The sequence below is a fragment of the Herpailurus yagouaroundi genome, unplaced genomic scaffold, assembly GCF_014898765.1.
Source record: "Herpailurus yagouaroundi ecotype Mexico unplaced genomic scaffold, PumYag 100, whole genome shotgun sequence".
In the NCBI taxonomy this organism is placed as follows: Eukaryota; Metazoa; Chordata; class Mammalia; order Carnivora; family Felidae; genus Herpailurus; species Herpailurus yagouaroundi.
In genome coordinates, this window is record NW_024412391.1 from 36,036,607 (window position 1) to 36,051,239 (window position 14,633).

A 14,633-nucleotide genomic window follows, 5' to 3' on the forward strand; every position below is an offset into this window, starting at 1 on the left:
CCCAGACTGAAAATATGACTGTTTGGGTCTATACCCTGTGTGTGTGTGTGTGTGTGTGTGTGTGTGTGTGTGTGTGTTTCCTTCTTTTCTCAACTAAAGACTACGATAGCTGTCCAAGAGGTACATGGGGGAAATATGTACATGGGGAAAAAGTACCTACAGAGGCCTACCACCTAGACTTCTGGTGGGACCACCATCCCAGAGTTAATAAGACAGGCTCTGTGATACCAATTAGTCTCCGTGCTGGCTCTTGCTGAATCCATTTGCCTTGAGGCTCTCACAACTGCTGATTCAAAAGACCATTTAACAAATCCTGTAAAGGATCATGTTGCTGTCTACATTCTAGGCTCTAAAAATAGCCTCAGCCTGCCATATGATGGCACTACTCTGCTACCCCATAAGAGAGGGAAAGCGGTGTTTGCCCTGCAGAAGCTGGGACAAGTTTGGTAGGGAAGACGCAGGGGGAGACCCTCACTTGGGGGGGGCATCTGTGGCTTTAGCATGAATTTGCTTGGTCATCAATCACATCAGAGTATTTGGTTTTCCGGGCTCATGAATGGGAGTGAACGTTGCCAGCTAAAGCGCCTCAAGATTCTTAGAGTTAGTGGTTTAAAAGAGTAGAATTTTAAGAAAAGACTTCCATCACAGAATGTGTAAAATGGCACAAATTCAATCTGTAGCGCTGAGCTCATTGGACCAAAAATGCAGTCTCCTTCTTTTCTGGGCATCTCAACCTCAATATCCCGTGTTCTCCAAAATGTTGATTCAATTGTTTCGTTTCCCCATATGGGCCAAATTAATATCAGAGAGAAAATAGTTCTAATTAGGTGGAGAACAGAGATTGGCAAACTTTGGCGGGCACTCTTCCATATCATGGAGGCACTTAATTTTATTTTTAGAATGGACTTCTATCACACATACTCAACATAGCCATATCTGAAATGTCTCTGTTTGTTTTCACAAACACGGTTTCTTTTTTTTTTCTTAGCTCACCAGCTGTTTTGTTTTCTTTTTTCTAGAGCTATAAAAAATTCTGTGCCATTCAAAGATGTAGATTCAGACAAATACAGTGTTTTTCCAGTAAGTATTGTTAAGAGTAACCAGATGTTCATTAAATATTGTACTGCTTTCTACAAATATCTTTCCTTTAATAAGACAAGACTGAATTCAATTTGAATGTATTAATTATTTGATAATGCACTATTTTATGATTGTTATGGACTTTTTTGTCATCTTAATAATACATGAACCATCAGAGTAGGTCTTAGGCTGAGACTGTTTTTTGTCTCCTGAAGCCATTCCCAGCTGGGTGTTCCAGTTATTTTGAAAGGTATTGAGAATTATTTGGGAAATTCTTAAGCCTACTTTTAGAGCGTGCGTGTGTGTGTTTATGAGTGTGTACATGTTTGACTTCGAGCACATTGGATATCAGGATGTTCGCTGTGAAAGCAAACAAGCAAGTAACAGATGTAACTCCCCAAAGTTGGTGGGATTCTCAGATATGCTACCTGGGAATGGGGGAAACAAAAACATTGTTTGACATTATCATGACTCTTGATTCTTTCAAATCAAGGATCAAGGCAGGTCAATCACATAATAAATCCACACAATTAGCCAGTTTTGCTAGAGATTTTGAAATTGTCCAGTAAAACAATTCATCATTTGACCAAATAAAAAAAAATTGCTTTGGAGGCTGAGAAGATTGGTGATTAATAAAGTTCAGAGAGTTGGACGTTCCTGCTGTTTGTGGAAGTGGACACACACCCACGAACACATGCATGTTCATATATACACGTGTGTGTGCAGCATGCATCCACATAACCGCACCTGTGAGTACACACATGCCCACATACATACACATTCACACACTTACACTCCCATGCACTCATGTATGGCACACACCCAACAGCACATCCACGCCCACTCACACACACACTATCTGGTATTAGCCCTGGTCACCTCACACAGCATGTCTTAGCATATTAATCTTCATTTTCTTAGTAATCTCTAGTGTTCCTAGACTGCATGCAAATTAAAAATTGCACATGTCAGTACCCCTCAGACAGCTCTGACTGTCCTTCCTCATGGATAAGAACAGTGGAAATGACCCTTCCTGTGTGTGCTCTTCAATTTCAGACGCTGAGGGGCTATCACTGGCGAGGGAGGGATTGCAATGACAGCAACAAGATGGCATACCCGGGCAGGAGGTACGTCTCCGCTGGTCACTGATTTGGAAAATTACCTCCTATAAAGGAGGCCTGAGGCATAATCCCATCCCCAGCCTAGGGGATTTGTATATACAGAGACAAGGGACCTCCCTGTCCCTACTGAAGTAAAGCTCGGGTGAGGAAAGAACAGCATTCGTTCATCATCTGTCCAGGAAATGCTCATCGGGCACATGCTAATTGTCAACACTCTGCCTCATGTTGGGCAGGAAACAAAATGGCAGAAGGGCCTCCTCTCACGGAGCTTACCGTCTAGTGGGAGAGAGAAGCAAGGCAGCAGGCTATGGTGGACACGTGTCTGGCCTTCTGCATGCAGGACTGAGCCCAGAAACAGCGGCCTCTCCCCCTAGGAGTGAGGACAGAGGTCCTGTGAATGGCGCACATGTCACATTTTAGTCCCAGGTTGATGTTCAAAAACTGGATATGCCCAAAAAAAGGGGGGGGGGCGGGGATATGCCAATCTTCATTTTAGCTGTGATTACAGAGCCAAAGCGTTCAATTTACCAGATGTGTGGGATTTTAGAGGCATCACTGTAATGGCTTCGCCTATGTAAATAAGGCGGACGGCAGATTCATTCACTCTGCCCATCAGCACTGTTCCACAACAACACGGTCCATGAATATAGGCCGTTGTTAAAAGGCTGGATTTGGTCCAGGGTGCCCAGAAAATATCCAAAATCAAGATCATGGCAACAAGGCCAAGTGGAGGCTTCTGTGTGCCACTGACAATAATGTGTGTCACTCCTCTTTGAAGAACCTGTTGTCTATTGGTGACACTTCATTGAGCACTCATTCACTCATTCATTCATTCATTCATTCATTCATTCAGCTAACATTCACAGAGCAACAAGTATATGCTGAAAACCAATTTTGATGTTTTCCTCTTAGGCCAGATAACTGGGATGTACATGAGGATTCAAACTGTAATGGCATTTGGGTAAGCAACTAAATTCAAATTTAACCCTGTTCTCTTGCTTTCTGCCCTCCTTAAAAACCTATTGGCTTTAGTCAGACCTAAAGAAGGAGGTGACAGACAAAAGCAAATCTTTTTCTGCAACTTGAAAGAGGAGGATAGACTCCAATCGCACATGATGTCAGTGATGGGATGAGAGTTGAGGGTCTCTCAGTCAAAGCCCCGTTAAGCTTGTCTAAGATCACCCACCGCTAACCCCTTTATTCTGTGTTCAGTCATAGGACATTAAATAAAGAACGCTGTTACCAAATGGCGACCCAGCTATTGGAGCAAACCTCTTGCTGCCACCACGCCATCCAGCCATTTCTTTTCTGTCTCATGAACCTAGCCAGGCAGGGTGGAAACTCCCCAGTAGTTACCCCACTACCCACCTCTTGAGGCATCTAATGCTGGTGCCCCAATTCTCTATGAATATCAGATTTTCATCTTTCAGGCAGAAAGAGGGAAGAAAGGAGGAAGGCCAAGCACTTACCTGAAAACAACAATGGCAGCAGCCCCATGTTTTGTGAGGTCTTGAGCTAATATAGGATTTGAGAGTCCTCATGAAGGAAAAGAATACCAAAATACAAAATCAAGTATGAAAATACATAATTAATTAGAACAATAGAAGAAATCCCAACCAAGTACTGGAGTCTTGGAAATTCAGGTCCCTTGGAAATGGTAGGATGTGCAGCAGCATCCCTGGCCTCTACCCACTAGATGCCAGTCACTCCCCCTCCCCCTGTTGTGACATGTCTCTAGACATTGCCAAATGTCCATGGGGGGTGGGAGTGGGGAGGGATCCAGCCCTGGCGAGAATCGCTGCTCTGGAAGCATCAGTCCTTAGGAAGTGGAGATGTCAGGACACTTCGAGGTTCAGCTCAGAGACTGCAGAATACACACTGACCTGTGGCCCCATCACCCGGTGGGTCCACAGCGCCCCCTCGCGGTCACACTGCAGCACTCCAGACGCTGCCCTGAATCTGCTAGTCCCGCTTCTGGATCCCTCCTCATTCCTGCCCCAGCTCCTTAAAGCCCACCTCATTTACACAGTGTTGCTACGTTGAATTAAGGGCTCAAAAGACATTAATGGGTTTTATCCACCGATTTGCCTTTGTACTTTTTAAAGCCATTAGGGAAGGCCTTAGTGTATGTGTCTCATAAATCTTAAAACAAAGAGCTAATCTCATCATTTCTCTTTTAAAGGGTGTTGATCCAAAAGATGGAATTCCATATGAGAAGAAGTTCTGTGAAGGTATGAACTGTAAATTCGTGTGATTATTGCAACAGGACACTTTTCTAGACTGAGTCAGATTGAAGGGAGCAGACCACCCAAAGTGAGGAAATGCCTGATGCTACAATTTAAAGTTGACCATTTGACCTTTATTTTCATGAAAAAATCAGAAAAAGACATGAACAAGATTGCAGAAAAAGGAGACAGGAGAAAATGGATCTAGAAAAAGCAAAACTGAATTTGTTTAACTGACTCCTTTATGTGGGGATTGGAAACCATAACGATCAGGCCAGAAAGGGCTGTAGGATAGAGTACAAGGTAACTGAAATCTAGCACTTCTCCAAATAAGAAAACAAATAGAGGTGATCATTTCTCATATTCTTCATGTCCTTCTCAATAGACTACAAGGTCAGACATCCAGGCTTATACTGACTGAGTCCCTGTGTCAACTGGGCTAAAGATTCGTATCTGGGTGACTTGAGGGAGACCTCCAAGTTACAGCCATTGAGAGTTCCCAAAAATAGCTGAGCAAAAGCTCTGCATTCTAAAGCCCAAATTCCCCAGACATCTGAGCTACCAGTACTGTTAGGAGAAACCTATAATCACCGACACACTACTGAAAATATGCTCCTGGTGATACCTAAAGTATCTCAAACAATACCCTCTGGTAGCACCACTTTTTATGTTTATGCAATGCTTTTCCGTAAAACTTAAAAGCATTTCAATCATTTGTTCATTCATTCATTCATTCATTCATTCATTCATCCAACATATATTTCCTGAATACCTATTCCTATTCTGTACCAAGGCTATACTATACTTGGCTCTGAGTTTTCCTGGGCAAATGTGATACAGTCCTTGCCCTCAATCAACTTAGTCTAATTGTCTTTAAAATCTCAGAGGGGTAGAAAGGGAATAGAAAATGTAAAGATTCAGTGCATAGTTTGCAGTTGAGAAATGTTTATTGGATGAATAAACAATGAATGAACAAATGACTAATAAATAAATAAACAAACTCAGATCTAAGCGAACGATCTTCATGTGAGGCTCTGGGATCACTGTGGGAAGCCTCTTGGACACCCCACATCCCAAGCCCTCCTGGATGTCCTGGACCTTCTCAGTCCAGGTGCTCAGTCACTCAGCATTCAGTCCGAGAGCTAATTGTCACCGATGCCCAAGGTAAGGAGCCACTGAAATGAGGCTAGACAGTCCTCCAGCATGATTTGGGGGATTTGGAGCTAGGGGAGAGAGGCGTCCCTGACTCTGGGAGGCATCAGTTGATTCTTTCAGCATCTTAGGGATTTAAAAGAGTACATGCATCACCCACGGGTAAATGGATTGTGTAGATGGGCCTCAGAAGCAGATTCAGTGATTCCTAACCTCCAAATAGGCCTGCGCAGGTACCTTTTTATGTTCATCTCCCATGAATCAGCCAGGATTGTCCATCCAGTGCTGTTGTGTACATGGATTAAGGGCTTTAAAAGACCATAACATTTTTGAAGAATCAAAATTGCTCCATGATAAGAGGAATTCTTCAAATGAATTATAACAGAATTCAAGAGAGCAATTTCCAAAACTAAAATTTAGGGTGTATTTCTGAGTTCAGATAAAGTTTTGATTTATTTATTCATCCATCCTTCACTCGTGATGTTGCACGGCAGTTTGTTTTATGCTGAGCTAGGAAACACACCTGCATCTGTACAGCTTAGCTAGCATTTCTGATGGCCTAGAAATCTCATTCAGCTCCGAAATGCGATCTCCCTCACTCCCCAACACTTGAAAAGCGGCAATGCATCACTGTTATGATGCTCTGTGCATGAAATACACACCAGGATATCTAGTCTCCTAACCACCCAATCTGGAGGCTCAAACTACTCGAGTGCATAAATAATGCAAATAAATTGTCCCACCCAGGTTCACAGCCCAGGGGAATCATTTTGCTAGGAGACTCAGCAGGGGCTCATTTCCACATCTCTCCCGAATGGATCACAGCTTCACAGATGTCTTTGGTAAGTAATTTTGGCAGTAATCATCCCGGATGTGCTGGCCTTTGTGTTTGCTCCCCCTTGCTTTCTGTAAATGGGATGCCAACTCCAAACAGGTGCAAATTTCCCTCCTCAGCAAAATCTGCTATAAAAGGCACATCCACAGCCATTTCAGCTCAGTTCATTTCAAACAATGTGATAAGAAATGTGAGGGCATTGTCACCACAGGTTCATAACAAGAACTATCCTGTCCATTAGAGAAGGGGGATGATGCCCCACCAGGTGGAAAGGAAACTTCGGCACAATGGGGAAGCCCTTGTCATATGGCCATCTCTGGGCATGGTTCCCTTTTTCCTCTCCTGGAACCCTGAAACTCTGATTCAGAGAAATTAAATTACAGGAATTATAAATTCTTTCTTGACCTCTTCTTCTCAGAAGAAGCCCTCCCTTTGTAAAGATAAGCAGACAGGGAAACATCTGGACATATAAAAAAAAATGCTCGTGATCTCAAAAGAAGAGTGCTCTTTTGAAAAAAAGCTTGCTATAGGAGAGAGAGTGACATTGTAAAATATTAAATTCAGATTCTCAACAACAGTCAAGAGAAGATTGTACACATGAAAAAGGAGCAATTTGAGATCAGGAAAGACTACTTTTGGGAGAAAGAACAGTAATTACCTGATGTGAGAATCCAGTGGTAACACTGACTAGCAAGTTGGACAATGCAAAAAGTAAGATAGGCAAACCAGTCCACCGGCTGGGCAAACTCTGGAACTCAGAAAAGAGGCATGCAGGATGGGTTCTGGAGATCGAATAGGAACCCCAAAAAAGAGAACACATCAGCCAGAGAGGAAGTGGTGACAAAATAAATAATAAAAGATAACTTTCCTGAGTTGAGAGAATCCTTGTCTTCAATCCCAAACCTGCACTGAGCACCAGGCCAAAGTACCAAATAGACCATCTCTTTACCATGTCTTGTTTTTTCTTTTTTAATTCCAAATATAAAGAAACATCTTGTGATCATTCTGCCCCAAAGCAACAACAACAAACAGGGTACACAGTAGGAGGAAAAATCCTTTTGGCATCAGACTTACCTCTCAATTCTAAGCTTCAGAAAATAGTGGAGTGGTTTCTATGATGTTTTGAGGATTGTGTGTGAAAAAGGCCCTAACTGCCAAGATATTGTTTGTTCTTACATGAGGGCCACAGAAATTTATTCTCAGCTTTTCAAAGATTCAGAAAACAACAGACATATGCCCTTCTGAAAAAACAAATTATTTTAAGAAGTATTCTAGATTACCATTCCAGATATTACTAGATTTCATTATATAACATTTTCAAATGTATGCAATGTCAAAAAATCCATAAAATTAAAAGACAAATGAAAAACTAGGACAAATTTATAAAATATAAGGCAACATTTAAACCCCCTAATAACAAACAGTTCCTGCATGGAAATAATAAATTTTGTTTTTTAATAATCAAGAATATAACCACTAAATAGAAAAATAATTTCAATGGAGTATTACTCGGCAATGAAAAAGAATGAAATCTTGCCATTTACAAGTACGTGGATGGAACTAGAAGGTATTATGCTAAGTGAAATTAGTCAGAGAAAGACAAATATCATTTGACTTCACTCATATGAGGAATTTAAGATACAGAACAGATGAACATAAGGGAAGGGAAGCAAAAATAATATAAAAACAGGGAGGGGGACGAAACATAAAAGACTCTTAAATGTGGAGAACAAACAGAGGGTTGCTGGAGGGCTTATGGGAAGAGGGATGAGCTAAATGGGTAAGGGGCATTAAGAAATCTACTGAACTCATTTTTGCACTATATGCTAACTAACTTGGATGTAAATAAATAAATAAATAAACAAACATCCATGCAAAAGAAAAAAAAGAAAAGAAAAATAGTTTCATCTTTAAAAATAACAAAAGAAAGACAAATTAAAACAGCAATGGAATATCATTTATCATCTGTTAAACAGATAAAGATTAAAAAATGATAAAGGACTAGTTTCACCAAAAATATAGTGAAATGGAGATGTTCATTCACCAACAGTGTTTATGTTGCTAGAACTTCTCTGAAAGGCAATTTCATAATACATAGAAAGTGATATTAAAACATTTGTGATTTGGACCATTAATTCTATATTTGGAAATTTACCTCTAAAAATGATCATTCGCCAAAGAATCTATATACATGTATTCATCAAAGAATTACTTTTAAGAGCAAACATGAGAAAAAAATTTTTAGAAATAAAAAATAAAAAAACAGAAAATAATTAGAAGGTCGTAGATTGGTATGTTAACACTGGTATCTTTGGATCGTAGAACACTGGGTAACTTTTTTTCTTATTTTTCTTCAGTGGATTTGTACTTTGTATGTACCAAATATTGTAATCCAAGATTTGGGGGATTGTTGTGTTTTGTTTTGAGCAAATAGCTAAAGAACACCAAAGTACTGCTTTATTAATACTTGTAAAAGCCCTCTGAGGTAGGTATTGTTAGAACATAACTTCACTGTACAGACAGATACTCAGAGAGGTTGAGTAGACTGCCTAAGGCCACACAGCCAACAGGTGGAAGAATCACTTCCTGTCATTGTCATCTTGAACAAGCCACATAATCAGAAACTCTATAAATGATGGTAGGAACAATCTCAGGCAAGGCCACGCGGCTTCAGTGATCTGAGGGCTGTGCAAACGCTTTGGAGCTCTGTGTTAGATTCAACCCAAATGAAAAGGAGATTGACATGCACTCATGCAGGGCAGTGGTGGCAGCTAAGCAAACTGGTCCATGTTTTGGTGCTTGTCCTCCTTACCCCACACCCAGGCCTCTGGAGGCTGAGGTGAACAGTGCCTCTCACCTTGGGTTTCTCCCGGAAAGAACGGCCTCTCACAAACTCTCACCAGAACTGGCAGCTCGTTCTGCAGTGTGCTAAATTTCTGGGGAAGAGAAAGACCCGCTGAGAAGCCACTTTAAAAGAAATCACTCTCAAAAGCCCAGCAGCTGGCCCCATCCTGGAGTTCTGACAATTGGGATTTGAATTGTAACATTTTTTAATCTGGGATTTGCGACAACAAACTGATTTGAAATCCTGCAACTCGGCATTTGTTGGTTGGGGTTCAGGTTATAGGTATGCCATGCTTTCTGAAAGTTTGTTTTATGCCTTTTTGCCTTTACAGAAGACCTATATTAGTCCCCTTTTCTTGCCAAGCAAAAGAAATCTAAAGAAAATTTTCACTTTCACAAAAAAAGCTGTTACCATACTAACGTAGGTCTTTGAGAAAAGCAATGTGGCCTAACTTGAGCTTTTGGAACACTCCGCTTTTGGATAGCCAGGGAAACCTGTAGTTCCCACCCCATCCCCTGTTACGTTTTGGCAATAAATAAGTAGTGTTGAGAAACGACCATGAGAATGACAGTAACATAGAGCTGATGTGGAACACAGATCGGGCATAATAGTATTGGGATTCATGAATCTCACCAATATGTTGATAATGCGTTGAAGCTAGGGACAACACTACAGTTCTAGTGTCATTTTGTCACCTTGTCATCAAGCCTCTGATGTTCTAGTGTTCTTAGAAGTTCTCCCTAGGTTAACATTCTTCTTCAAGCTAAAATTTAGCACAGTCATTCCAAGCCTGGGCCACTTCTGTGGAATGCCTTTTATATGATGGAAGATGTGACAAGAATAAAAGAGATTTTGCTTAGAAAGTTAGCATTAAAAATGAAGATTTATCAAAATGTTATTTCTCAAAATAATACTGTACAAACCACCCCAAGTCTCAATGTCTTCCAACAATCCACATTTCTTCTCACTCACACATCTGTGGGTTGTCTAGAGTCAGCTGTCCTAACTTAGACTCTGTTGGTCTTGGATCCAAGCTAAAGATTGGGTCTAGGTCTATTCCACGTGTCTCTCATTTTTCCTGGTTTTTCCTAGAATCTATCCAGAACATATTCTTTTCATGGTAGTGGCAGAAATGCAAGAGGGCAAGGCCCCCTACGCAAATACATTTGCTGCATCATGTCCACCATCAATGTGGTCAAAGCAAGTCACATGGCCATGCCCAAGATAATGGGGAAACAGGTATATCTTCCCAAAGAGAGAGACAAAAGAAAGTAAATATTTGTAGTATTGATTTTGTCTAATTATAGATGTTAAATATTCAATGGAGAAAAATAAGCAAATATAGAAATTATTAAGAAATCATTAAAATTCTCCTTAATTCTACCACCCAGAGAGAACCATTTTAACACTTTGGAGTATCAGATTGATTTTTAAAAGTATTCTTTTAATATTATTCTTATTGGGGTAAAAAAAAGAAGATTTAAAGTCAATATTAGAACCAATTTTGAGAGGTTAAAAAAAAAACATCCCCACCATCTTAAATTTAGAAGTATTTTTCCGCTCCTTCCCAGAACTCCACCCTCACTACACACACACACACACACACACACACACACACACACACACACACACATTATGTAGTCACAAGAGTAGCAAGTATGCAATTGGCCGTTGTTATTTCTTTCAATTAGCACTAATTATAATCATTTTCCTACATTGCTACTTAGTCTTTACATTCATTATATTTGTCAGGGTTCTATAGTATCCTTTTCAGTATACAAGCCATAATCTACTGAACCATCTGTTCATGACTGGATATTGAGTTGATTCATTTCTGGGCTACTATGGATCACACTTCTTTTTAAAGAAAAAAAAAAGCTCATTTTTATTTATTTTTAAAAAAAAATTTTTTAACATTTATTCATTTTTGAGAGAGAGAGAGAAGGAGAGACAGAGTGTGAGTGGGGGGAGGGGCAGAGAGGGAGGGAGACACAGAATTAGAAGCAGGCTCCAGGCTCTGAGCTGTCAGCACAGAGCCCGACACGGGGCTCAAACCCACAAACTGCAAGATCATGACCTGAGCTAAAGTCAGATGTTCAACCAACTGAGCCACTCAGGCACCCTCCAAAAAACTTCTCATTTTTAAAACCTATTATCTATACAACCTCCTCATTTGCACAGGGAGTCAGAGTATGCATGAGTACTGTGCCTAGCAGACATCCATGAGGTATGTTGAGTTCTGATGTCTTGTGTTTTGATTGTTTGGCTTTTGAATTTTTTTTAATTTATTTATTTATTTTGAGATGAGGGGGGCAGAGAAAGACAGGGAGAGAGAGAGAACTCCAAGCACCCTCTGCACTGATAGTGACGCTGGCCTTGATTTCACGAACTATGAGACCAGGACCTGAGTCAAAATCAAGAGTCGGACACTTAACCGACTGAGCTACCCAGGCACCCTGATTATTTGACTTTTAATGCTTGTGGCAAGTAAACAAAATGTCACCAAATACTAACCTGGGACCTGCTGTATGCCAAGCCGTGTGATAGGGGCTAATGACACAGAGGTGAAGAAGATGGAAAGAACCAGGTCTTCAGAGGGCTTCAGGCCTTGGGGGGAAATGCAGACCAGCAAATTCCAGAGCTGCTGTGATGCATACACACTCCCCACACCCAAGGAAAGAAGGAATTCAGACAGTTTGGTCCTAGCAGCGAGGAGCGTGCTAGCAGCAGAAAGAGCACATGCAAAGGCTCACAAGTGAAAGGGTTCAGCATTCTGGGAAGTTTAGTGTGGCTGAACTAGATGGTAAGTGGGAGCAAGGTGGAGAAGGTACGAGAAGAGTCTAGGAAGGTGCATAAGAGCCAGATCTCAAAGGCCCTTGAAGCCACATTAAGGAATTCAGAGTTTACCCTGAAGGCAATAGGAAGCCACCAAAGGGTTTTTAACTGAGAAATAGTAGCAGTCTTATTTGAATTTTTGAAAAATCACTCTGATTTCAGTAGCAGGATGGATTGGATTGGGAGGAAAACAGGAAAGGAGACCAGCTAGTTGTTTATCTTCTAGTGAAAGTGTCCTAAGCTACAAGAGTACAATGGGGAAGAAAAGAAAAGGACAAATGCAGAAGTTATCTGGAATTAACAGTGGACATGTATTTTTCTCATACCCTTCCCACCCTGTGGACTTTACAGCCAGCTCCTGAAGAGACCACCCTGCAGAGCCAGTGTCCCAGCTGGCTGGGCTTTACTCAGGGCTGTTCAGGCATCCCTGCATCTGGAAAGACTGCCTCACTGACTTCACCCCTCTAATGCAGATCTTCCCTAGAGGGTCAAAGCCAGCTTTTGAAGACTCTTCTGGAAGAGTCTGTCCCCCTAAGAAATTTCTGGTGCCTCTGGTTCTTCTGCACCATACCCCCAACCCCTAATGGTTATGGTGAACTTGTAATTTGTTGTCCAAACCTGAGAGAAGAGGGATCATGACTGATAATTATATGAGGACAATGGGCATTGACCTAGATTGGTCCAGACAAATTGGGATGTATGGCCACCCAACTGATAGCATGAGAGCCATGTATGAAACTGACACCTTGAGTCAAGAGCAAGTGCCCAGAGGGGCATTTCCAGCCCCTAAGTTATCTCTATTTAAAGTAATTTTGGACCTTGAATCAGATCTGAGTTCGAGTCCTAGCTTAGCCACTTATCCTTTCTGAAATTAATTTCCTCATCTAAAAAATATAAATAATGATGACTATCTCATCAGAAATTTGGGATAGTTTTATAATAGGATATTAAAAACTGGGCTATTTATTTCTACCTAAGTTTCAACTGAGGCCCCAACTATTCCCACTTTCCACAGGACATACAAAAGAAGGGAGTGAAAATCATTTCTGCAACCTGTAGCTTAAGGCCCAACCTCGGAGGTCTATGAGTTGAGGCAGGGAATGGCTGGCATCAGCATGGCAGTGGAGCTCAGCTCTCCCCTTGGGAGAAGGGTGAACACGTTTTCCCCTCAGTGTAGGTGACCACTAGCAGACTCAGATAGCTGTCTCCAGAGACTGGGGTCACAGGGGCTGGTGTCTGACACTCTCGTGAATAATGTAAGCATGGTGACTGAGGCAACAGGATAGAAAGAGTATGTGTCCTGGGGCAAGGATGTGGACCCCAGGAAGGGAGAGCCAGCCTGGATCATTAAAAATCCTGGAGAAGATCGCCTGCGGATGACTTCACTGTGGAGGGTAACCTCCAGATGATCAGGGCCTGGAGCATGAAACCTAAAAGACTAGATGGGGTTAGGAGAATGCACTAGCTGCCTGGGAGGTTAGTCCCATGTTCCCAGCAGGGCCTCTCAGAGCCCTTGTTATAGGGAGCCAGCTTTGGACATCTGCCCAGCCAGAAGAATCATATCTGATTGTACCTCTTCTCCCTCTGCCCACCACCCTCTGCGGTCAGAAGGCTCAGCCATGAATTATTCATTAATTCATTTGACAATAACAATAAGAAATACATCAATATAAATGGCATATTTTTATGACATAACTTTATTTTCCAAAACAAACAACAAAATAAGTTAGAAGAGTAGTTTTCTTTCCCATTTTTGTGAATCTCTTTGATATCTGCCTATAGACAGCTGGATCCCTATATCTGCTTCCCTCTTCAATCTGTTTTAATATATATGGGTGTAGCCTCTTGAAAACTACCCTGTACCCTCATGAGTGAAATAGAAGTGAAAGTGAAAAAGGCAAATCAAGTCTCAGTATTATGATGAAAATAGTGTGCTCATGAACTCCTGGTGAGGGTCTCAAAGGTCCCCAGTGATCCCCCCAGACCGTATTTTGAGAACCATTGTCACAGTTTTCCTCCTGCTTCTAATGTCCAAATTTTGAGGATTTACAAAAGAAAGATGTGGTTGTGGAGTACTGCAGTGGTTTTCCAAATTCTTTACATCTATAAATGCCAGGAAAGAGGTACTCTAAGATAAAACGTTTTAGGGTAAAATGGGAATCCTTCAGCATAGTGTGGACTAGCCTCTCAACCCAAGATTTCCAGAGCATATTAGAATGTGTGAGATTCCCCATGAGAGTTTCCACTGAGAATGCACCCTCTGCCCATGGGTCTAACTATTTGACAGTCTTTTAGTAATGTCACCACAAAGGAAGAGAGCCCCCAAACTTTTGGCTAATTCAGCAGATGGAGCCTTGGGTTTCTAGTCAGGGTCAGAGTCAACATTTAGCAGGGACCAATCAGGAAAATAAAAGCATTCCAACCGAAGGGATTTAATACAGGAGACTGGCTACACTGGAGTTGCATTTCATACACACAACTGATTACATAGGTATTAGAACTCAAAGGCAGTTTCTGAAGAGATTAATCATTGCTGACAC

The 14,633-nt window shown here is 41.4% G+C and overlaps 1 protein-coding gene across 3 annotated transcripts in view; it reads left to right on the forward strand.

The window, feature by feature from the left end:
• The window catches only part of AOAH (acyloxyacyl hydrolase), a 168,582-nt gene that overhangs the window by 69,751 nt on the left and 84,198 nt on the right, over nucleotides 1–14,633 (forward strand). For all 3 annotated transcript variants that reach the window (XM_040472239.1, XM_040472238.1, XM_040472240.1), the window contains exons 8-12: nucleotides 1,020–1,080; nucleotides 2,137–2,207; nucleotides 3,114–3,162; nucleotides 4,384–4,432; nucleotides 6,326–6,420. In XM_040472239.1, the coding sequence (XP_040328173.1) occupies nucleotides 1,020–1,080; nucleotides 2,137–2,207; nucleotides 3,114–3,162; nucleotides 4,384–4,432; nucleotides 6,326–6,420 (325 nt within the window). The remainder of the gene's footprint in view (nucleotides 1–1,019; nucleotides 1,081–2,136; nucleotides 2,208–3,113; nucleotides 3,163–4,383; nucleotides 4,433–6,325; nucleotides 6,421–14,633) is intronic.